The following is a 25,979-nucleotide window of genomic DNA, read 5'->3' on the forward strand; positions in this document are numbered from 1 at the left end:
TCTTCTTGCCACCCAAGAACTGATCCTAGCTAGAAATGTGTCCTATCATAGGACAAAAATATGGTTTTAATTTATCTAATGAAAAATTCAGTGAGTTTGATATAATGGTAAAAAAAAATGCAGCAAAGCTCTTGATACCCCAACTAAAATACTACTGGATAGATAAATGTTTATGGAAATTCTCTGTCATCCAGGTCATGATTGTCCCAAAGGTGTTTTCAAAAAGCAACTGGACCTTCAGAGTACAAACGACCAGATGACTTCAACGAATATGAATCCTTCCATTGCCCACCGTTCAGTCAGAATTGCAGAAGCTTTATTGAAAGAAAGAAATGGCTTTCAAGATCCAACATTAATTTTATTTGCATGCAAGCAAACAGTGATATGGTATTGTAGCTCAGTGCTGTGACTTGGATCAAAATGATGAGAGGGAAGACAGTCAATCACTTGCAATGCTTGAGGTTTCTGCTACCTCCGTTATGCACCTCCAATCTGGACTGTTTCAAGAGGTATCACCTGGGGGAAACAGTTACCTCGTAGTACCACATAATGCACAAACACACCCTTTATTGTCAAGTTACTATTTAGCTATAATTAACAGTCTTTGAGAATGTATAACAAAAGTATATTTGTAGGTGAGGAAACTTATATCAACCATTAACAGCAGAAAAATTGCACATCATTGAGTGCTGTGTCATCACCAGCGCCCTGATAATCCTGCACCCTTGTTCTCATCCCACAAATGCCACCTGACAGGCACTGATGGCTCCATGGACCCCATGCACCCCAGCTCATCCCAAGGCCAATCAAGCGAGTACCATCCCTGCAGGTGAACTGGATGTTGTTTGCTGCTGTATCATCACCCTTGTATGTCCTTTGTTGCACTCTCAGAGAAAAAGAAATCAAGTAACCTGTGTGGCAGAATTGTACATTGGTCCAAATTCCCCACCTGCCAAAAAAGAGAAAGATAGATAAGCATAACTTTAGTATGCGGAGAAGGCATTAGCATAGCCTTTTTTGCAATATGAAGCTGGACCCCATTCACCCAAGTAATCCCCATTTGGCACAGTGAGCACAGAATTAACCTTTCGGGCTTCGGTATTCCACAGGCAGCAGGAGATAGTCAAGAGATTCAGTCATAATGGCTAAACTCCTGGGTTAGGACTCAAGTTAAAGTCTACTTTGGGCTATATTATGTCAATAATTCAATTTAACTCCTTGAGCTATTGTAGAAAAAATTGGGAATCAAATTTGGCTATTGCCATAAAACCCTAGGAAAAATTGGATACAAAATGCTTCCCTTGATCTCTTTCCCAAGACTTCTCCTAATCCATGCCATGTTCAGAATCCATTACAATAGGGACTTCTCATGCCGCAAATTGTCTTGCACTATTGTATGAACCATTTCCCCTCAAAAGAAGACCTCTTCCTTTTATTACACACCAGTGAAGAGGTGAGTCATTATTTAACTAGAAAATCCACTGTGGAAATCCAGTGCCTCATTTTCTTAGTGGAAGTCTGGGGTTACCTTTTAACATTAAATATGACATTCCACAGGAAAATAGAATTCTCCCTCGGGCTGTCACGTGGCTCTTCCCCATGGTTTTCTTTGGGGAGAGAGGATTTTGCAATAAAGAAATTTGGAACATCTCAGACGTCCAGTTTGAGGCACTTTGATTTCTGAGACCTTCACTTGCAATGGACCTATTTAGATAATTGGATAAATAGGTAAAAGGTATTGCAAATATTACAGTTACCGTCCAGGCTAGGTAACCCCAGTAATCTGGTAAAAACTATTCCCTAGTATGGTGACTGAAGAGCCTGGCATTTGATTTTGAAGGGCTATGCCCAGGATTCAAATATATGACATTAACAACAACAACAACATTCCTATCCTTCATAAATAACTCTTGCACACAGAGTTCAGCACTGCAGTCCATGTCTCTTCACAAAGAGAGTTATAAGAAGAGCAAATAGATTCATAAACTGCACAACAAGAGAAGTATGTGGGTGACTAATGTCCACAAGGGGCCTTGCGGGAATGAATGCATATTAGGGACGAACAACGGAAGGGAGCAAAAGTGACATTTTCAAGATTGCATAGCATTGAACTAACCACTAGTCATCTCCTCTCCCATTCTTCATGAAAAGAGAATGCAATATGATAAAAAAGTCAGTTACTCACGGTCCAACTTTAGACTCAATTGCTTGGCCATCAGTACAGTACAAGCGGATTCCATTCAGAGCTGTATCATCCCCTATCACTTGGCGTTTTTCCACCTAAAAAAATATGACCTTGATAAAGTTCTAGATCAGCCTTTTTCCCCTTCAGATTTTAATTCACAGAAATGCCAACATTTACTCATAAATATTGGACAATGCATTGGCTCAAGATTAGATTGGCCACACAATATTCCACACAAAACTCAATGCCTTAGAGAATCAAAGAGGTTACACATCAATGCAATTACTTCTTGATTGCCTTTCTTGAAAGATAAGCCAAAGAACTAATTTCAAGAAAATATTCAAAAGTTAAAATAATGTTTTACCTTCAGGGAGAAGGCATTAGCATAGCCTTTTTTGCAATATGAAGCTGGACCCCATTCACCCAATTGATCCCCATTTGGCACAGTGAGCACAGAATTAACCTTTCGGGCTTCGGTATTCCACAGGCAGCAGGAGATAGTCAAGAGAAGAGCAGTGCTGGCAGAGAAATCCATGGAAACCAGTTTCCTTCCTGAAACCGAAAAGTCTTCAGATATTGCAACGTCCTAGAAACCAATCATAAAGTATCCGCAGTACCACCCTTATGAAAACATGCTTTTCAGTTCTTTTATTTTGTACCTTTGCATCAGCCGTAATTCCAGAAAACTGTCTGGATTTGATCCTCAGTTTTCTTGGTAAGATTTCAGAAATGGTTTGTCACTGCCTCCTTCTCCCTAGAGCCGAGATAGAGGGACCGGCCCAGTTGGCTTTATACCTAAGACGTGACTCAGTCCTCAGCCTGATGTCTTAACCAATACAACCAATTGTTTGTAACTATTTTTATTAACTGTTTCCTAGTATGATTCAATTGCTTATTGTACCTTATGATTCTTGACTCTTGATGAATATATCTTTTCTTTTATGTACAATGAGAGCATTTGCACCAACACTAATTCCTTCTGTGTCCAAACACAGTTGGCCAATAAAGAATCATATTCTATTCTATTCTATTCTATTCTATTCTACACCAAACTGGCCTCTACGATCAACAGCTTCGAGGATTTATGGCTTATAGCAAAAAACAGAGAGTGACGTGGACAATGAATTCAAATACATAATTTTTGGAATCTTGCACAAACTTTAATTCCTATAAAATTAGTCAACAAGGTATGTTGAGAAACCATTTGCATAATTTCCATAATTTCTTGCAAGTCAAAATGCATTTCGTCCTTGTATTAATGGAGGGAAGTTATATCCTACATTAATTTATAATATGTAATATACAACGAAACATAGCATTAATCATAAACACTACAATCAAAAAGTTGTAAACACATAATCACTGGGTGATATTGAGACATCCCTCTCACCTCAAGATTCTTGCCAAGAATATTGAAAAAAAAATGAGGAAAGGGATATTAGGTAAGCCATTAGAAGCTCCTAAAAGAAGAAGTAGAACTACATAAAAAATCTGCCTGGCCCTTGAACTGAGTAAATCCTGCTTTTTGACTCTATGAAAATGCCAGCTTGGGTTGTATTAGGATTAGTCTTCCCCACAAGACCATCACTTTGCACATAGGGGAGATTGCTAAGCCAGCCATTTTGGAAATATAACCATTAAATGTTTTCAACATTCCAAATTGGCTCATGCATCAAAAGATTGTCTCTTGCCCCTTACTGTTTTTTTTTCTGCTTTCTTACACTGTCTGTAGCTTTTCTCTTTCCCATTCTATAGACTCTTTTGCTCTGCCTTAATTTCTCAGTCTCTCCCTCCTTCTGAAATGTGAAGGCATCACTCACTTCAATGTCCACCCTAACACTACAGTTATCCATATTCCACTTGGGGTGGAAACTAACGAAGGAGAGAAGCAACCTGGAATTGAGGAGAAATTTCCTGACAGTTAGAACAATGAATCAGTGGAAAAACTTACCTCCCGATGCTCCAACACTGAAAGTTTTTAAGAAGAGATTGGACAACTATTTGTCTGAAAGGGTATAGGGTCTCCTGCTTAAGCAGGGGGTTGGACTAGAAAACCTTCAAGCTCCCTTCCAACTCTATTCTTCTATCCTAGTCATTCTTTCTATTCTTCCAAACAGTTAGATGTATGTAATTCTGACTCAATGACCCTGGCCTCCTTTCCCTGCTATTCGCAGCTCCACTTACCGTCTTCCTGCAGGTAATTTTCCTACAGCCAGAATGGGAAAGACTTTAAATGGACAACTGTTTGTAGGCAGGACAGAAGTAGGCGCAGGGTCATTAAACCTGAGCTCCTTCTGTATCCTTCACTGGATGGAGCCAGGAAATAAAAAATGATTGTGGTTGCTATCTGAAAATAAGATCTAGTTTATTTGCATTTTGCTCTAGTCCACTGAATGCTTAGCTGATGGTTGGTTTAATTAGGTTTATTAAGATGCTGACCTATTTAAAAAACACTATAAAAACAGGCCTTTCGGTAGCCGTGGGCCACAATTTAACATCAGGAAGGGGAGAGACAAACCCTATATTGAACATGGTAGTGGTGCCGGTGGTGGTGGTAGTGATGATGATGATGAGGAGGAGGAGGAGGAGGAGGAGGAGGAGGAGAAGAAGAAGAAGAAGAAGAAGAAGAAGAAGAAGAAGAAGAAGAAGAAGAAGAAGAAGAAGAAGAAGAAGAAGAAGAAGAAGAAGAAGAAGAAGAAGAAGAAGAAGAAGAAGAAGAAGAAGAAGAAGAAGAAGAAGAAATAATTGAATTAAGATCACTATTTTCAAAAAGAACCTAGGGATATTTTTTTAAAGTGTTGTCTATTTTAGATGTTTATTGTTTGGTGTATTGTGAGAACTCAGACTATTAATTTCACTCACTAAATTGTGCATCATGTGACCACACAGAGAGATTTTATATTTTAAAGTTTATTTATTTTATTTATTTATTTATTTTGACAAACATGTAAATTTATTAATATAAACATGATTATGAATACATGAAATGGATCTGAATAAAAGGGAACATTAGGACAGGGACGCTATGCACCTTTGTGTGCATATGCACATCCCTTACAGACTTCTTAGGAATAGGATGAGTTTATCAGTAGACAGTCTAACATTAACGTATTTGGGGTTTGGGGAAGAAAACACAGAGTCAGGTAGTGTACTCCAGACATTGACCACTCTGTTGCTGAAATCATATTTTCTGCAATCGAGTTTGGCACAGTTTACCTTGAGTTTGTATCTATTGTGTGCTCATATATTGTTGCGGTTAAAGCTGAAGTAGTCATTGAAAAGTCATTGCAATAGATAATTTTATATACTACACTTAGTTCAGACCGAAGACAGCGTAGTTCTAAGTTGTCTAAGCCTAAAATTTCAAGTCTGGTAGCATAAGGTATTCTGTCGCAAGTAGAGGAGTAGAGGATTCTTCTCATGAAATATCTCCAGACACTCGTGACTGTATTCATATCCAATATACGATGCGGGTTCCAGACAGATGTGCTGTATTCGAGAATTGGTCTAGCAAATGTTTTGTATGCTCTGGTTAGGAATACAATATTAACAGAGAAAAAGCTACACGGGATTAGTCTAATAACTCTTAATGCCTTTTTGACTATGTAGTTACAGTGGACTCTAGCACTTAAATCATTAAAGATGAGTACTCCAAAGTCCTTGACAGAGTGGGGGTCATCTACAAGGTCATGTCCATTCAGCTTGTATTTTATTTTCTGATTTTTCTTTTGCAAATATGTAAGACAGAACATTTGTTTGTTGAGATTTGAAGTTGCCACTTTTGACCATTCTGACACAGAGTCAAGGTCTTTTTTAAGGGTAGCAGTATTGTCTGTGGTGTTGAATAGCTTTACATTATCAGTGAAAAGAGCGCAATTTCTTTTAATATGATCACAAAGGTCATTTATGTAAAGTACAAAGAGAGTTGGTCCTAGAACGCTGCCTTGGGGGACACCACTGTTGACAGGGACAGGATTTGATAGTGTGCCCCTTATTTTGACCATTTCTTTCCTGTTTGACAGGAATGCAACTATCCAATCATGCACGTGTCCAGAGATACCATATGATTTTAGTTTTAAAAGTAGTTTGTCATGTATCACTGAATCAAAGGCTTTACAGACGTCTATGTAAATAGTGTCTATTGGCTTGCCATGATCAATTTGTGTGGTCCATATCTTTTTGCAGGAGTTTCAGACTTCAGGATAATTTTTTTCTGAAACTAAATTGTTTGTTAGAGAATAAGTTGTTTGTCTTTAAGTGGAGGGTAAAGGATTGGTTAATAATTGATTCCGTGACTTTGCAGGTGATGCAACGTAAAGAGATTGGTCTGTAATTTTCAACTACGCTGGGGTCTCCCTTTTTGAAGATGGGGCTGACCATGGCTAGTGACCATAGTTTGGATAAGGAGCTGGTCCTGAAAGATTTTTCAAAGATGATGCTTAGAGGTTCTGCTATCACAGTGGAAAACCTCTTTCTACTTTCTCGCTAGCTTTCTTCCACTAGCCTCTTTCTCATGATTTCTTATTTACCAAGACCGGGCTCACATTTTTCTAATGGTCACCATATGTTTCCTCCAAGGTTATCTTTGTATAGGTGGGTAGAACATTTATATTTATTGCACATTAAACAGCTTTTGGAAATGTGAGATTGTGAATAGTTCTTTTACTTGTACAGTAAGTGGACAAGTGGAAAGGTTAGGATTAATGTCTCCCCATTGGACAATTCCCATGATGCTGTGGTTTTCCCCTGACATATCTTTACAGCCATGGCAGGAGGATCATCTGAGAACACCTGTAAGAAGGAATCTAATACTGCTTGTACTACAGGATCTTAAAGATCTACAGCCTCTTAGTCACAAAGCCCATTTTTGGATTGGACAGCATTCTGCAGCATTTTGGAAGCCAAAACTGGGAAGGGCATTTTCACTAACCCGTTTTCACTAGCAGAGGCACCACAGGCCGTCCTTTGCTATTTGCAAGCCTTGAATTTAACAACCCTGGGATAAATTATATCTATGTAATATACAAAAACAGACTTCACTTCCCCAGGTCTTCTCTTTGAAAGTTCACAAATGATGGCTATAATCATCTTGTCAGATTATCAAATCCAAATATATCAATCTGGAAGGAAAAAGGAGTGACAACATTGGAATACCTTACTTTCCAAGCTGATAAATTTAAATGACAACATCTGAGCCATTGTTCTGTCTGTTCCCAGGTTTCTCCTTGTTTCTCTTAGTCTGGCACTGGAAATAGAAATTACCCAAAAATTTGCCATGGACAAATGTAGTAGAGACATAGATCCTGTAGGGGGTGCAAGCAGCACACTGCTGTGCCTCAACACCTATATGGGCCTCAAATATCAACATGATTTCACTTAGCAGAGCTGTCCCTAGCATGTACATGATCTCGCCTGCTAACAGCATCACTTCTTTACTTGTATATTCTTAAGGATTGGGATTCACCAAAACAAATACTATTTCTATATTACTTTTTTCTGCTTGTAAAAACTGTATAAAAGCAATAAACACTGTCCAGGCAGTCAGACATCTTGGCACCCTGCAAAATGACTGGTCTTTGAACTCCATCAGACAAAGTGGCATATACACTTAGAATTGCCGTGTTGAACTCTGACATTTGAGGATGCCAGTTTAATCTCATCTCTTTCTCACCACCTGGATCAATTCAAAATCAAAATGGAAGAGAAGATGCTGTCAACACTTTAAATGAAGATTCAGCTACACTCTCCTTGCCACCCAAGAACTGAACGTGGCTAGAAATGTGTCCTACAATAGAACAAAAATATGGTTTTAATTCATCTAATGAAGAATTGAGTGAGTTTGATACAGTGGTAATAAAATTGCAGCAAAGGTCCTGATATCCCAACCAAAACAGTACTGGATAGATAAATGTTTATGGAAATTCTCTGTCATCCAGGTCATGATTGTCCCAAAGGTGTTTTCAAAAAGCAACTGGACCTTCAGAGTACAAACAACCAGATGACTTCAAAGAATATGAATCCTTCCATTGCTCACCGTTCAGTCAGAATTGCAGAAGCTTTATTGAAAGAAAGAAATGGCTTTCAAGATCCAACATTAATTTTATTTGCATGCAAGCAAACAGTGATGTGGTATTGTAGCTCGGTGCTGTGACTTGGATCAAAATGATGAGAGGGAAGACAGTCAATCACTTGCAATGCTTGAGGTTTCTGCTACCTCCGTTATGCACCTCCAATCTGGACTGTTTCAAGAGGTATCACCTGGGGGAACAGTTACCTCGTAGTACCACATAATGCACAAACACACCCTTTATTGTCAAGTTACTATTTAGCTATAATTAACAGTCTTTGAGAATGTATAACAAAAGTATATTTGTAGGTGAGGAAACCTGTATCAACCATTAACAGCAGAAAAATTGCACATCATTGAGTGCTGTGTCATCACCAACTCCCTGATAATCCTCCACCTTTGTTCTCATCCCACAAATGCCACCTAACCGGCAGTGTTTGCTCCATGGACCCCATTCACCCCAGCTCAAGCCACGGCCCATCAGTCCAGTACCATCACTGCAGGTGAACTGGATGTTGTTAGCTGCTGTATCATCACCTGCTAGTTGCATTGGTTCCACTCTCAGGGAAAAAGAAACCAGGAAGCCTCCAGGGCAGCGTTGTTTTCTGGTCCAGGTTCCCCACCTTCCAAAAAAGACAAAGATAGATAAGCATAACTTTAGTATGTAAATTAAACACATGTCATCAGTCCAAGAGATTCAGTCATAATGGCTAAACTCCTGGGTTAGGAATCAAGTTAAAGTCTACTTTGGGCTATATTATATCAATAATTCAATTTAACTCTTTGAGCTATTGTAGAAAAAATTGGCAATAAAATTTAGCTATTGCCATAAAACCCTAGGAAAAATTGGATACAAAATGCTTCCCTTGATCTCTTTCCCAAGACTTCTCCTAATCCATGTCATGTTCAGAATCCATTACAACAGGGACTTCTCATGCCACAAATTGTCTTGCACTATTGTAAGAACCATTTCCCCTCAAAAGAAGACCTCTTCCTTTTATTACACACCAGTGAAGAGGTGAGTCATTATTTAACTAGAAAATCCCATATGGAAATCCAGTGCCTCATTTTCTTAGTGGAAATCTGGGGTTACCTTTTTACATTAAATATGGCATTCCACAGGAAAATAGAATTCTTCCTCAGGCTGTTATGTCGTTCTTCCTCATGATTTTCTTTGGGGAGAGAGGATTTTGCAATAAAGAAATTTGGAACATCTCAGATGTCCAATGCTCCCCTAATCCTGATTTGAGGCACTTTGATTGCTGAGACCTTCATTTGCAATTAACCTTATTAGATAACTGGATAAGCAGGCAAAAGGTATTGCAAATCATAGTTACCATCATTCTTTAATCTGGTAACAAAAATATTCCCTAGCATGGTGACTGAAGAGACTGGCATTTCATTTTGAAAAACTGCGCTCTCGATTAGCTCATCATCCTGGAAGCGTAGACTCCCGGCTTCTGTCAGATCTCGAGAGTAAGACCGGGAGGCTGGCAGACACGGCATCAGTGAAAATGGAGACAACCATACACCTGACACAGACCCTGGCATGGAGTGACATCAGTGGGAATAGAAACAACCACAATGCCCAATACTCAAGGCTAGTCCTGCTGATGTGTCAGGCTCTAGGCAGGCGGCATACACAGATGAGCTCCCAGAGACCGACACAACCTCTTTAACACTTTTTTTTTGCTCAGTCTTTCTAAACAGCAATGGATCATGCCCAATATTTTATAGTCGAACCACAGATAATTACAATGATCGAATATGTATCCACTTTACAGAAGATAACATTGAAAAACATTACACAATCTAAAACCATCTCCATCTATTGGACCCGATGAACTATGTGCCTACTTCTTAAAAAAAGCTTTCTACTGCCATAGCAGAACCTCTAAGCATAATCTTTGAAAAATTGTTCAGGACCAACTCCTTGCCAAACCTATGGTCACTAACCAAGGTCATCCCCATCTTCAAAAAGGGAGACCCCAGCTCAGTTGAAACTTACAGACCAATCTCTTTATGTTGCATCATCTGCAAAGTCACGGAATCGATTATTAACCAATCCATTACCCTCCACTTACCCTCCACAAATCTTCTGTCTTACATAATGGCAAAAAAAATCAGAAAATAAAATACAAGCTGAACGGACATGACCTTGTAGATGATCCCCACTCTGTCAAGGACCTTGGAGTACTAATCTCTAATGATTTAAGTGCTAGAGTCCACTGTAACTACATAGTCAAAAAGGCATTAAGAGTTGTTTTCCTAATTCTGTATAGCTTTTTCTCTGGTAATATTGTACTACTAACTAGAGCATACAAAACATTTGCTAGACCAATTCTCAAATACAGTTCACCTGTCTGGAACCCTCATTGCATGTCAAACATTAATACTATCGAGAGAGTCCAGAGATATTTCACAAGAAGAGTCCTCCACTCCTCAGATTGCAGGAAATACAACTTCAACAACAGTGTGGTCAATGTCTGAAGTATACTACCTGACTGTAGTTTCTTCCCCAAACCCCCAAAACTTTAACCTTAGACTGTCTACTCTTAACCTCACCCTATTCCAAGAAGTCTGTAAGGGGCATGCATAAGTGCACCAAAGTGCCTACTGTTCCTGTCCTAATGTTTCTTTTTATTCGTATCCATTTCATGTATTTATAATCATGTTTATTCTTTACCTGTTATCTAATACATGCTTGACAATAAAATAAATAAATAAAAATGAAATAAATAACCACCATATCCTACTCCTGGCTGGCCCTTCCCATCCCACACCTGCCAGGAGTCCCCATGCAGCCCATTTTGGATGCAGGTAAGTGCAGGGCATCCATGAAGACTTGGAGAGGGCAAAAACTGGACCTCCTAGAAGTTTGGTAAGGCTGGAAATGAGCCCATTTCTGGCTTCCAAAGAGCCTCCAGACCCTGGGGAGGACACTTTTACCAACCCGTAGGCTCAAAGAAAGCCTTCAGAGCTCAAGAAGGGCAAAAACTCCCCCAGTGGTGCAGGAGGCTAAGTAGGCCATGCCCACCATGGCCACAACTACCCAGAAATTGGGCAGAGAATCCTTTGCTAAAAATTTTAAAGACCACACCTGATAACAACCACATTCCTATCCTTCATAAACAACTCTTGCACACAGAGCTCAGCACTGCAGTCCATGTCTCTTCACAAAGAGTTATAAGAAGGGCAAATAGATTCATAAACTGTACAACAAGAGAAGTGTGTAGGTGACTAAAGTCGACAACAGGCCTTAAGGCAATGAATGCATATCAGGGAAAAACAATGGAAGGCGGCAAAAGAGATACACTTACTATGGCCCACAAACTAGTTGCTACAACACTGCACCACTCAGGGACACAAAAGTCTCTGATCACCTGTTCATTCAGAGAGGCCATTCAACAACCCTTTCAGTGCTTTTCCCTTTTGTAATCAGCAAAGTTGATTTTCAGGATTGGGTAGCATTGAACTAACCAGTAGACATCTCCTCTCCCATTCTTCATGACAATAAAATGCTATATGATAAAAAAAAAAAAGTCAGTTACTCACGGTCCAACTTTAGACTCAATTGTTGTGCCATTGGGACAGTACAAGCGGATTCCATTCAAAGCTGTATCGTCCTTTGCCCCTTGCTTTTCTTCCACCTAAGAAAATATGACCCTGATGAAGTTCTAGATCAGCCTTTCTCCCCTTGCAGTCCTTCAATTCTCAGAAATGCCAACATTTACCCATAAATATTGGACAATGCATTGGATCAAGATTAGATGGTCCACACAATATTCCACACAAAACACAATACCTTTCTTTCATTAGAGAATCAAAGAGGAGTAAGCATCAATACAATTCTTGATTGCCTTTCTTGAAAGATAAGCTGAAAAATTTTAAGAGAAGATTCCAAAGTTAAGGAGCATCTGAAAAATAAACTTTTACCTTCAGGGAGAAGCCATGAGCAAAGCCATAAGAGCAAAATGAATCTGGACCCCATTCACCCCAGAAACGTGGATTTGGCACAGTGAGTAGGGAATAAACCTTTCGAGATTCGGTATTCCACAGGCAGCAGGGGATAGTCAAAAGAAGAGCGGCGCTGGCAAAGAAATCCATGGAAACCAGTCTCCTTCCTGAAACAGAAAAGTCTTCAGATATTGCAACGTCCTAGAAACCAGAAACCAATCATAAAGTATCAGCAGTACCACCCTCATCAAAACATGCTTTTCGGTTCTTTTATTTTGTACCTTTGCATCAGCCGTAATTCCAGGGAACTGTCTGGATTTGACCCTCAGTTTTAACTAATACAACCAATTGCTTGAAATGACTTTTATTGACTGTTTCCTAGTATGATTCGATTGCTTATTGTACTCTATGACTATTATTAAGTGTTGTACCTTATGATTCTTGACTCTTGATGAATGTATCTTTTCTTTTATGTACAATGAGAGCATTTGCACCAAGACAAATTTCAACAATGTCCAAACACAGTTGGCCAATAAAGAATTCTATTCTATTCTGTTCTACACCAAGCTGGCCTCTACCATCAACAGCTTAGAGGATTCATGGCTTATAGAAAAAAACAGAGAGTGACATGGACAATGAATTCAAATACATAATTTTCAGAATCTTGCACAAACTTTAATTCCTATAAAATTAGTCTGAGTCAACAAGGTATGTTGAGAAACCATTTGCATAATTTCCATAATTTCTTGCAAGTCAAAATGCATTTTGTCCTTGTACTAATGGAGGGAATTAATATCTAATATTAATTTATAACATACAACAAAACATAGCATTAATAATAAACACTGCAATCAAAAAGTCGTAAACACATAATCACTGGGTTATTTTGAGACAGTGCGTCCCATTCACCTCAAAATTCTTACCAAGACTATTGAAAAAAGATGAGGAAAAGAATATTAGGTAAGCCATTAGAAGCTCCTAAAGGAAGAAGTAGAACTAAATAAATAAACTGCCTGGCCCTTGAACTGAGTAAATCCTGTTTTTCGACTCTGTGAAAATGCCTAGAAATCCCAAAAGGCCAGTTTGCCATCTGAGGCATGGGTTGTATTAGGATTAGTTTTCCCCACAAGACCATCACTTTGCACATAGGGGAGATTGCCAAGCCAGCCATTTTGCAAGTGTGCCCATTAAATGTTTTCAACATTCCAAATTGGCTCATGCATCAAAAGATTGTTTCTTGCCCCCTTACTGTTTTTTTCTCTCCTTTCTTACACCTTGTGTACCTTTTCTCTTTCAAATTCTATAGACTCTTTTGCTTTTGTTCTGCCTTAATTTCTCGGTCTCTCCCTCCTTCTGAAATGTGAAGGCATCTCTCAATGTCCACCCTAAACATTACCGTTATCTATATTCCACTCGGGGTGGAAACTAATGAAGGAGAGAAGCAACCTGGAATTAAGGAGAAATTTCCTGACAGTTAGAACAATGAATCAGTGGAAAAACTTACCTCCCGATGCTCCAACACTGAAAGTTTTTAAGAAGAGATTGGACAACTATTTGTCTGAAAGGGTATAGGGTCTCCTGCTTAAGCAGGGGGTTGGACTAGAAAACCTTCAAGCTCCCTTCCAACTCTATTATTTTATCCTAGTCATTCTTTCTATTCTTCCAAACAGTTAAATGTATGTAATTCTGACTCAATGACCCTGGCCTCCTTTCCCTACTATTCGCAGCTCCACTTACCGTCTTTCTGCAGGTAATTTTCCTACAGCCAGAATGGGAAAGACTTTAAATGGACAACTGTTTGTAGGCAGGACAGAAGTAGGCGCAGGGTCATTAAACCTGAGCTCCTTCTGTATCCTTCACTGGATGGAGCCAGGAAATAAAAAATGATTGTGGTTGCTATCTGAAAATAAGATCTAGTTTATTTGCATTTTGCTCTAGTCCACTGAATGCTTAGCTGATGGTTGGTTTAATTAGGTTTATTAACATGCTGACCTATTAAAAAAACACTATAAAAACAGGCCTTTCAGTAGCCATTGGCTATCAAAAGGTAAACCCATATTAATCATGGAAGTGGTGGTGGTGATAGTCATGGTAGTGATGGTGATGATGATGATGATGAAGAAGAAGATGATGATGATGAAGATGGAGGAGGAAGACAAGGAGAAGGAAGAAGAAGGAAGGAGGAGGAGAGGAGGAAGAGGAGGAGGAGGAGGAGGAGGAGGAGGAGGAGGAGGAGGAGGAGGAGGAGGAGGAGGAGGAGGAGGAAGAGGATATATATTGGTATATTGTTAGAACTCAGATTATTAATTTCATTCACTTAATTGTGCCTAATGTGATCACACAGAGAGATTGTATATATTTCCTCCCTTGAAATGACAGAAAATTAACATGCTAATTTTTAATAATTACAGTCAGAAGAGACTTGGGAATCTCACAAATAATGGTGAGGGGGGCATGAATTGCTTATTTCTGCAGTAAGCCATAGTTTGTGCAGCACAACAGAAGTTTACCTAGTGCTAATTCCAACAAACCATTTTATGGGTTACCACCATGTAGCTATCCAGCCATTAGAAAGGATATATTTCTTTCTTTTTACAACATTTAGTAACACACACAATATTGTGTGCGTGATATTGAGGGAAGACAAAATTATTAACCATGTGTCCATGCTAATCACATTAATTCATGATCATTCCAAGAACAGCTGCAGAGATGCAGCAAACTCAACAACTGTGATTGTGCGGAATGTGTTTTTTGTTTTTCTAGAAAAGATTTTTGCCCTGGAAAACGTGTACATTTTCAAAACTTTTCCAACTCCCTTAGGCCATTAAGTTCTTAATTTTCAAAATGTACACATTTTTATTTTTTATATATTTATCACATATAATCTTGCCACCGTGGCCATTCAGTTCAACCATTTCTGTAATTATATATCTATGTAAGTTTTGAAATGGATTATTAAGGTGGATCTAAAACAAATGCTGAAGCTAACTGCTCAAAATATGCTTTCTAAACTGATTGATGAAACTAATTGCTGAAATGATTTCTGAAAATTAACTGATTACACAAAAATGAACTGCTGAACTATATCATGGTGAAATAACAATGTCCTGGAAATTTTTTTCTAATCAGTTTTAGTCAATCTGCCATTTACAGTGTAACTTATGACCTGAAGAGAACACCTCCTAATGTCTTGTTCCAAGAATGATTGGGTTTGGATTGCATCGACTTCTGCAGAAAACAGCCCAGCAATGGTATTAATCAAGGAGAGTAGACCATCACAAAAATATTTTGATGGCAAGTGGGGAGAGCACAAAGTAGGTGAGTCCAGGAGTGTGTGCTGTTATTTTGTTAACAAGGGATGGGAAGGGGAAGGATATATCCTCCTTTTGATCAAGAGAGTGTCCCTTCTAACTTCGCCAACACTCCAAGGTGGCTTTGTCTCTTTAGGACCTCCTGGCAGGAAGAATTTGGTAGAAATTCATGGAGCTCTGTGAATTCACACCGTGTTTCTTAGATGTCAGCTCCGCCTCTGAAAAGTATTTTCTTTATGATGTAAAAAACCAAAAGCATTCAGCTTCTATAGCGTTATATTTTTTTCTACTATTTGTTTGAAAACTAGTTCAGTCAACAAGAGTAGTGAATGTGCAAACTAATCCTCCTAGATCTTCTTCATGCATTTTGTCTTTCTGCATTTATTTTAGATCAAAAGTCAGTCATTGGTGTACCAACCTTAGTTCATAAACTTCTATTGGCACCACTCAGCTATCCTCTCCTTATTCTCCAGACTTAAATGTCAATTTTTATCCAACATTTTTTAACAGTGGATACCAAACAATCCCCCCACCCCCAAATACCAAGGATATTGTATTTGTTTCAGACAATTCCAATTAAAGTAGAGAAAGAATATTTTGAGGAGTTAAATAAAATAATGTTGAAAAATATATGGCAGGGAAAGAAGGCAAGAATTAAATTAAAATTGTTACAGGATATGAGAATGAGAGGAGGTTTGGGACTACTCAATTGGGAATTATACTTCCAGACAGTAACACTGATGTGGGTGAAAGAATGGATTGTTTTGAGAAATACTAGATTGTTAACACTGGAAGACCATCATTTAGAATTGGGGTGGCATGCATTTATATGGTATAAGAAAAGAAAAGCACATGGGTATTTTAGGAGACATTATATTCGAGATGCTTTATTGTTAACATGGAAGAAAATAAGGAAATAACATTATATGACAATACCAGTCTCGTTATCAACTATAGAGGCATTTGTGTATCCAATTGTTTTTAAAATGGAACACATAGTTCGATATGGTGAAATTTTAAATGAAAAGGGTGAACTTAAAACAAAGCAAGAATTGGATGAACAAGAGATAAAGATGAATTGGTATTCATATGTGCAAATACATTCAAGATATGATAAAGACAGTAAGACAGAAGGGTTTTACAAAGAACTTGAAGAATTAGATAAAATCTTAACAGGTACTGAGGAGAGGATGATTTAAAAATTATATGGTTATTTACTAGGAGTGAAATTAGAAGAAGAACAAGTTAAAGAAACAATGATTGCTTGGGGGAAAATTTTTGGATATGGGATAGACCTAGAAAAATGGCAGAAACTATGGAATAGAAACTATAGACTAGCAATGTCGACAGCATATAAAGAGAATTTGTATAAGATGTTTTACAGGTGGCATTTACCCCCAGCAAGAATAGCAAGGACGTTCAAGGATAAATCGACAAAGTGTTAGAAATGTCATCAGATCCTAGATCATACTCCCATATGTTGTGGATGTGTGCAGAAGCTAAAAGATACTGGACTAAAATACATCCATGGCTGGAAAAAATGACAAAACAGCATATAGATTTGAAACCAGAGATATTTTTATTGGGAATTTTACCTAAAAGTTACAGAGAATTGACATATTTGATTATTAATGTTTTAACTGCAGCTAGAATTGTATTTGCTCAAAATTGGAAAATGAGAAAATTCCAAAGGAGGAGGAGGTGATTAAGAAAATAATGGAATGTGCAGAAATGAGTAGATTAACATTAGCATTTAGAAAGCAAGAAGAAAAAGTGTACTTTAAGATATGGGATTTATTTTACCAATGGTTAGATAGAAAAGTAGGAAACTATAATATAATACAATATCAATGATATGTTATAATTGATTATTTTGAAATGAACTATAATATGAATTAAAATGAGTAAGAACTGAGATCTGCTCTAAAGGATAATGTGGATTTGAAATTAAAGTCTAATGATGATGTAATAATAATATAATATGACATGGAAAGTTGATTAATGTAATATGAATGTAAACTTAAATTTAAGAGGAAAAGACTGTAGATATTGTGCACAAGAAATATGTACCATCTGACACACTGTATAATTGAAAAAAGGATTTATTTGTCCTTTTATGTTTATGTTTGTCTATGTTTGTTGTTAAAAATAAAAAACTTTTTATAAAAAAAAAGGTTTTCTCCCATGGATTTTTCCATTGGAGTCAACGGCCCAATTAAATATGTGTGGGAGAATCTTTGGGTTTATACTTCAATCATTGGTTTTTAATATCTTGAATGAAAATACCTGACCTTTAGCTTAGATATTCGGAAAAAAACTATCAAAACAATTATTTGCCAGATTCAGGAAACAGCTGTCTCGATACTTCACATCAGATTATCCTTGCAAATTACTTGGGGAAGGGTCAGCCTTTCAAGGGCAGCTGGATCATCAAACAGGCACTACCTGAATTTGATATGTTTTATTGAGATAGGCTGTAGTAACAGAATTTTGATAAGGTAACAGCATTTTCCACCCTCTTCAACCAGAAGAATTAAAAGTGGGCATCCTTTAGCTTATTCCCCATGCTTTCTTATTAACCCAGACTGGGCTCACATTTTGTTAAAGGTCATCCAATGTTTTCTCCAAGGTCATCTCTGTACAAGTTAGTGGATAGAACATTTATATTTCTTCCACATTAAAAGATAGAAGGAAGATTATGACTGCAAAGAGTTCATTTAAGTAGACAAGTGAAAGGGTTAGAATTAAAATCTCCCCATTGAATAATTTCCATAGGACCGTGATTTCTCCCTGACATATATTTACCGCCATGGCAGGAGGATCATCTGAAAACACCTGTAAGAAAGGATTTAATAACGCTTGTATTAGAGAATCTTAAAGGGAGGACAACATCTACAGCCTCTTAATCACAAAACTCAAACTTGTGACCAATGCTAGGAGTATTCACAGAGGGTATTTAGCCATGGCTTCATTTACCACACCATTAAATAAGTTGGGTTGTCTGAGTTAATTTCCATTGAGTTTAAAGCATGGTTTCTAAGCCATAGTGGTCTGCTTCACATATCTTTCTAGGGCTTAAAGCAGAATGCAAAATGGGAGAATAAAAAATGAAATAATGGGGTAAATTAAATCTATGTAGTGTACAGAAGCATATTTCACTCTCCTGGGTCTCTCCTTTAATCGTTCAGAAATGATGACTCTAATCATCTTGTCAGATTATGAAATCCAAACATATAAACCTGGGAGAAAAAGGAGTGACAACATTGGAATACCTGGATTTCCAATCTGATGGATATAAATGACAACATCTGAGCCATTGCTCTTTCTATTCCCAGCCTTCTCCTTGTTTCTCTGAGACTGACACTGGAAATAGTAATTATCCCCATAAATTTGCCATGGACAAAGTGGCATATACATATAGAATTGCCCTGTTGAACTCTGACTTTTAAGGGTGCCAGTTTAACCTCATCTCTTTCTTACCACCTGGATCAATTCAAAACAAAAATGGAAGAAAAGATGCTGTCAACACTTTAAATGACGATTCAGCCACACTATCATTGCCACCCAAGAACTGATCCTAGTTAGAAATGTGCCCTATCATAGAACAAAAACATGGTTTTAATTTATCTAACGAACAATTGAGTGAATTTGACAACGTGGTAACAAAATGCAGCAAAGGTAAACCCAGCGAAAATACTACTGGATAGATATGGAGATTATAAGTCATCCAGGTCATGACTGTCCCAAAGGAGTTTTCAAAAAGCAACTGGACCTTCAGAGTACTAACAACCAGATGACTTCAAAGAATATGAATTCCATTGCCCACCATTCAGTCAGAATTTTAGAAGCTTATTGAAAGAAAGAAATGGATTTGAAGACGCAACAATAATTTTATTTGCATGCAAGCAAGCAGTTATATGGTATTATAGCTCAGTGCTGTGACTTGGATCAAAATGATGAGAGGGAAGACAGTCACTTGCAATGCTTGAGGCTTATGCCCCTCCAATCTGGATTGTTTATGCACAAACACACCCTTTATTATCAAGTTACTATTTAACTATAATTAACGGACTTTGAGAATGCATAGCAAAAGTATATTTGTAGGTGACAAAACCTATATCAACCATTAACAGCAATAAAAATGCACATTATTGAGTGCTGTATCATCACCAATACCCTGTTTGTCCTCCACCCTTGTTCTCATCCCAAATATGCCACCTGACAGGCAGCGTAGGCTCCATGGACCCCAGTCACCCCAGCTCAAGCCAAGGCCCACCAGGACAGCACCATCACTGCAGGTGAACTGGATGTTGTTAGCTGCTGTATCATCACCCATTTGTTGACTTGGTTCCACTCTTAGAGAAAAAGAAACCAAGTAACCTGTGAGGCAGGATTGTACTCTAGTCCATGTTCCCCACCTGCCAAAAAAGACAAAGATGGATAAGCATCACTTTAGTATGTAAATTAAACACATGCACCAGTCTAAAAGATTCAGACATAATGGCTAAAATCCTGGATTATAAATCAAGTTAAAGTCTACTTTTACCTATCAAAATTCATTAAATAATTATCTCAATAATTGAATTCTTTGAGCTAATGTAGGGGAAAAAAGTTGGAATGGAGGGCTTGTGACTGCTAGCATGAACCCCTAGGAAAAATGGGATAAAGAATACTTCCCTTGATCTCTTTTCCAAGACTTCTCCTAATCCATGTCATGTTCAGAATCCATTGCAATAGGGATTTCTCATTCCACAAATTGTCTTGCACTATTATAAGAATCATTTCTCCTCAAAACAAGACCTCTTTCTTTTATTACCCACCAGTGAAGAGGTGAGTCATTATTTAACTAGAAATCCACTATGGAAATCCAGTGCCTCATTTTCTTAGTGGAAGTCTGGGGTTACCTCTTTACATTAAATACGATGTTCCACAGGAAAAAATAAATGAATTAACCACTAGTCATCTCCTTTCCCATTCTTCATGACAAGAAAATGCTATATGATAATAAAAAAGAGTCAGTTACTCACGGTCCAACTTTAGACTCAATTGTTGTGCCATCGGTACAGTACAAGCGGATTCCGTTCAAAGCTGTATTGTCCTTTGCCCCCTGCTTTTCTTCCACCTAAGAGAATATGACCCTGATAAAGTTCTAGATCAGACTTTTTCCCCTTGCTGTCTTTCATATTTCGATTCTCAGAAATGCCAACATTTACCCTTAAATATTGGAAAATGCATTTGGATCAAGATTAGATTGGTCATAAAATATTCCACACCAAACTCAATGCCTTTCTTTCATTAGAGAATCAAAGAGAGTTAAGCACCAACGCAATTACTTTTTGATTGCCTTTCTTGAAAGATAAGCTGAAGAATAATTTCAAGAGAAGATTCAGAAGTTAAGCAGCACCTGAAAAATAATGTTTACCTTGAGGGAGAAGCCATTAGCATAGCCTTTATTGCAAAATTCCTTTTGGCCCCATTTACCCCAGTAACCCGCATTTAGCACATTGAGCTCATATGAATACTTTCGGGCTTCGGTATACCACAGGCAGCAGGAGATAGTCAAGAGAAGAGTGGTGCTGGCAGAGAAATCCATGGAAACCAGTTTCCTTCTTGAAACAGAAAAGTCTTCAGATATTGCAATTTCCTAGAAACCGGAAACCAATCGTAAAGTATCCGCAGTACCACCCTTATGAGAACATGCTTTTCAGTTCTTTTATTTTGTACCTTTGTATCAGCCGTAATTCTAGGGAACTGTCTGGGTTTGATCCTCAGTTTTCTTGGTAAGATTTCAGAAACGTTTTTTTCACTGCCTCCTTCTTCCTAGAGCTTAGATAGAGGGACTGGCCCAGTTGGCTTTGTACCTAAGACGTGACTCAATCCCCAGCCTGATGTCTTAACCAATAGAACCAATTGCTTGTAACTATTTTTATTGACTGTTTCCTAGTATGATTCAATTGCTTATTGTACCCTATGACTATTATTAAGTGTTCTACTTTATGATTCTTGACTCTTGATCAATGTATCTTTTCTTTTATGTGCCAAGATAGAGCATTTGCACCAAGACAAATTTCTTCTGTGTCCAAAAACAGTTGGCCAATAAAGAATTATATGCTATTCTACACCAAACTGGTCTCTACGATCAACAGCTTAGAGGATTCATGGCTTATAGCAAAAAACAGAGAGTGACATGGACTGTGAACTCAAGTACATGATTTTTAGAATCTTGCACAAACTTCAATTCCAATAAAATTAGTCTGAGTCAACTAGGTATGTTGAGAAACCATTTGCATATTTTGCATAATTTTTTTCAAGTCAAAATGCATTTTGTCATTGTATTAATGGAGGAAAGTTATATCTAACATTAATTTATAACATGTAACATATAACAAAACATAACATTAATCATAAACACTACAATCAAAAAGTCGTAAACACATAATCACTGGGTAATTTTGAGATTCTTGCCAAGACTGTTGAAAAAAAAATGAGGAAAGGGATTCTAGGTAAGCCATTAGAAGCTCCTCAAGGAAGAAGTAGAGCTAAATAAATAAACTGCCTGCCCCTTGAACTGAGTAAATCCTGTTTTTCGACTCTGTGAAAATGCCTAGAAATCCCAAAAGGCCAGCTTGCCATCTGAGGCATGGGTTGTATTAGGATTAGTCTTCCCCACAAGACCATCACTTTGCACACAGGGGAGATTGCTAAGACAGCCATTTTGGAAATATGCCCATTAAATGTTTTCAACATTCCAAATTGGCTCATGCACCAAAAGATTGTCTCTTGCCCCCTTACTCCTTTCTTACACTGTGTGTACCTTTTCTCTTTCCCATTCTATAGACTCTTTTGCTTTTGCTCTGCCTTAATTTCTCAGTCTCTCCCTCCTTCTGAAATGTGAAGGCATCACTCACTTCAATGTCCACCCTAACACTACAGTTATCCATATTCCACTCAGGGTGGAAACTAGCGAAGGAGAGAAGCAACCTGGAATTAAGGAGAAATTTCCTGACAGTTAGAACAATGAATCAGTGGAAAAACTTACCTCCCGATGCTCCAATACTGGAAGTTTTTAAGAAGAGATTGGACAACTATTTGTCTGAAAGGGTATAGGGTCTCCTGCTTAAGCAGGGGGTTGGACTAGAAAACCTTCAAGCTCCCTTCCAACTCTATTCTTCTATCCTAGTCATTCTTTCTATTCTTCCAAACAGTTAGATGTATGTAATTCTGACTCAATGATCCTGGCCTCCTTTCCCTGCTATTCACAGCTCCACTTACCGTCTTCCTGCAGGTAATTTTCCTACAGCCAGAATGGGAAAGACTTTAAATGGAACAACTGTTTGTAGGCAGGACAGAAGTAGGCTCAGGGTCATTAAACCCGAGCTCCTTCTGTATCCTTCACTGGATGGAGCCAGGAAATAAAAAATGATTGTGGTTGCTATCTGAAAATAAGATCTAGTTTATTTGCATTTTGCTCTAGTCCACTGAGTAAATCCTGTTTTTCACTCTATGAAAATGCCTAGAAATCCCAAAATGCCAGTTTGTCATCTGAGGCATGGGTTGTTTTCAGATTAGTCTTCCCCACAAGACTATCACTTTGCACACAGGGGAGATTGCCAAGCCAGCCATTTTGGAAATATGCCCATTAAATGTTTTCAACATTCCAAATTGGCTCATGCATCAAAAGATTGTCTCTTGCCCTGTTACTTTTTTTTTTTATCCTTTCTTACACTGTCTGTACCTTTTCTCTTTCACATTCTATATACTTTTTGCTTTTGCTTTGCCTTAAGTTTGCAGTCTTTCCCTCTTTCTGAAATCTCTCACTTTTGTGTTCACACTAATATTTAGAGCAAGAACAGTTATCTATATTCCACTAGAACCACCCATATTTTCTACTCTTCCAAGCAACTAGATGGATGTAATTCTGACTCAATTGCCCCTGGTCTCCTTTGACTGCTCTCTGCAGCTATACTTACCGTCTTCCTGCAGTTAATTTTCCGAGAGCCAGGATGGGAAAGACTTTAAATGGAGGACTGTTTGTAGGCAGGACAAGAAAAAGGGGCAGGGTCATGAAACCTGAGCAGCTTCTATATCCTTCACTGGACGGAGCCAGGAAATAAAAAAAAAAAACATGATTGTGTTTGCTATCTGAAAATAAGGTATAATTTAGTTGCATTTTAGTTGCATTAATTTAGTTCCACTGAATCGTTGGGTGATGCTTATTTTGACTATGTTTATTAAAGATACTGAATTATAAAAACTATAAAAACAAATCTTTCAGTAGCCACGGGCCACATTTAACATCAGGAAGGGGATTAACAAGCCCCATGTTGAGCATGGTAGAGAAAGAGGAGGAGGAGGAGGAGGAGGAGGAGGAGGAGGAGAAGAAGAAGAAGAAGAAGAAGAAGAAGAAGAAGAAGAAGAAGAAGAAGAAGAAGAAGAAGAAGAAGAAGAAGAAGAAGAAGAAGAAGAAGAAGAAGAAGAAGAAGAAGAAAAGAGAAAGAGAAAGAGAAAAGCCAATAGGATTGAGACCATTATTTGTGAAAGAGAACCTGGAGATATTTTGTTGTCTCTTCTAGATGTTTATTGCTGGTATATTGTAAGAACTCAGAGTGTTAATTTCACTCACTAAATTTTGCATAATGTGATCACACAGAGAGATTTTATATATTTCCTCTCTTGAAATGACAGGAAATCAACATGCTAATTTTTAATAATTACAGTGAGAAGAGACTTGGAATCCCACAAACGATGGGGAGGTGGGCATGAATTGCTTACTTCTGCAATAAGCCATAGTTTGGCAGCACAACATCAGACTAATTCCAAAAAACCATATTATGGGTTACCACCATGTAGTTATGTATTTATTTGTTTATATATTTATCTCATATAGTCTTGCCACCATAGCCATTCAGTTCAACCATTTCCATAACAATATGTTGCTCTTTTTCTCCAGAACAGTTCACCAAGAAATTCTACCAACTCTATGTTTACTTTCTCTAAGTTTTGAAATGGATTGTTTAGGTGAATCTAAAATAAATGCTGATGCGAACTGCTCAACATATGCTTTTTAAACTTTTTGATAAAACTAATTGCTGAAATGATTTCTAAAAATTAACTGTCAGAATAAACTGCTGAACTATATCATGGTGAAATAACAATGTCCTGGAAACCTTTTCTAATCAGTTTTAGTCAATCTGCCATATACAGCGTAACTTATGACCTGAAGAGAAGACGTCCTAATGTCTTGTTCCAAGAATCATTGTGTTTGGATTGCATTGACTTCTGCAGAAAACAGCCCAGCAATGGTATTAATCAAGGAGAGTAGACCATCACAAAAACATTTTGATGGCAAGTGAGGAGAGTGCAAAGTCCAGTAAAGTGTGCTGTTATTTTGTTAACAAGGGATGGGAAGGGGGAGGATATATCCTCCTTGTGATCAAGAGAGTGTCCCTTCTATCTTCGCCACCTCTCCAAGGTGGCTTTGTATCTTTAGGGCCTCCTGGCAGGCAGAATTCAGCAGAAATTCATGGAGCTCTGGGAATTCACACCATGTTTCCGTGATGTCAGCTCGCCCCTGAAAAGTATTTTCTTTATGATGTAGAAAAACAAAAGCATTCTGCTTCTATAGCTTTATATTTTCTTTCTACTATTTGTTTGGAAACTAGTTCAGTTGACAAGAGTAGTGAATGTGCAAACCAATCCTCCTGGATCTTCTTCAGGCATTTTGTCTTTCTGCATTTATTTTAGATTAAAATACAATCATTGGCACAATTCAGCTATCCTCTCCTTATTTCCCAGACTCAAATGTCAATTTTTATCAAACTTTTTTTAAACAGTGGATACCAAAAAAATCCCCCCACAGCCCGCCAATTCAAAATGGTGTTCCTTCTACAATCTCTCCGGTTATGTGGGTTGGTCAGGGTTGTTTTTTAAAACATTGGAGTGACCAGTTTTCCTTCTCGTCCTTTCTTTTTTTCTTTTGTCTTCCTTTATGTTGTATTTTTCATCTGTTTTTATCCTCAAAATAGCAGCAACTATGGATTTTCAGTAGTTGTAACTGGAATTGCTCCCAAATCACAAAAATGATTTCAAAATAAATAGTTTAAGACTATGGGAAAAGATTTAGATGATCTGTCTTTATTATGCCATTGCTTAATAATTTGTTTGTAGGCCCAGTTTAAAATGTTGCTGCTGACATTTAAACATGAACATCTTGACACTGATGTGTTTATATGAAGAGCCTAGGATAACATGGTAAGGCACTCTCCAGAGGCTCCTAAATGAATTATATTATATAAAGGTGGAACAGCCATGAATTTATTAATTAGGAACAGCAACAACAGTGTGATGTAGGTTGCAAATATAGTCCATGTTAACTGAGCAGCCAAATCAGAATCTTTAGTAGTTCTCTCCTAGTGTTGACAAATGGACCTTGGAACATAAGCCTTGAATATCTATT

The 25,979-nt window shown here is 37.8% G+C and overlaps 3 protein-coding genes across 3 annotated transcripts; all 3 read right to left on the reverse strand.

The window, feature by feature from the left end:
• Positions 1 to 541: 541 nt before the first annotated feature.
• LOC113453723 (vitelline membrane outer layer protein 1-like) lies at positions 542 to 2,851 on the reverse strand. Its single transcript, XM_026725186.2, has 3 exons — positions 2,550 to 2,851; positions 2,186 to 2,280; positions 542 to 949 (listed from the first exon to the last, which is right to left on the reverse strand). Exons 1-3 carry the CDS (start codon positions 2,718 to 2,720, stop codon positions 658 to 660), a joined length of 558 nt encoding a protein of 185 aa, XP_026580971.1. The 5' UTR covers positions 2,721 to 2,851; the 3' UTR covers positions 542 to 657.
• A 5,732-nt stretch (positions 2,852 to 8,583) lies between these two features.
• Positions 8,584 to 12,362, reverse strand: LOC113453013 (vitelline membrane outer layer protein 1-like). The gene is made up of 3 exons (XM_026724520.2): positions 12,189 to 12,362; positions 11,808 to 11,902; positions 8,584 to 8,875 (listed from the first exon to the last, which is right to left on the reverse strand). The coding sequence occupies exons 1-3, from the start codon at positions 12,357 to 12,359 to the stop codon at positions 8,584 to 8,586; spliced, it is 558 nt and encodes a 185-aa protein (XP_026580305.1). The 5' UTR covers positions 12,360 to 12,362.
• A 7,287-nt stretch (positions 12,363 to 19,649) lies between these two features.
• On the reverse strand, positions 19,650 to 21,119 carry LOC113453012 (vitelline membrane outer layer protein 1-like). The gene is made up of 3 exons (XM_026724519.2): positions 20,946 to 21,119; positions 20,551 to 20,645; positions 19,650 to 19,941 (listed from the first exon to the last, which is right to left on the reverse strand). The coding sequence occupies exons 1-3, from the start codon at positions 21,114 to 21,116 to the stop codon at positions 19,650 to 19,652; spliced, it is 558 nt and encodes a 185-aa protein (XP_026580304.1). The 5' UTR covers positions 21,117 to 21,119.
• Between the last annotated feature and the right edge of the window lie 4,860 nt (positions 21,120 to 25,979).

Source organism: Pseudonaja textilis, chromosome 7 (assembly GCF_049901715.1).
Source record: "Pseudonaja textilis isolate UNSWEBS1 chromosome 7, rPseTex1.2, whole genome shotgun sequence".
NCBI classification, from domain to species: Eukaryota; Metazoa; Chordata; class Lepidosauria; order Squamata; family Elapidae; genus Pseudonaja; species Pseudonaja textilis.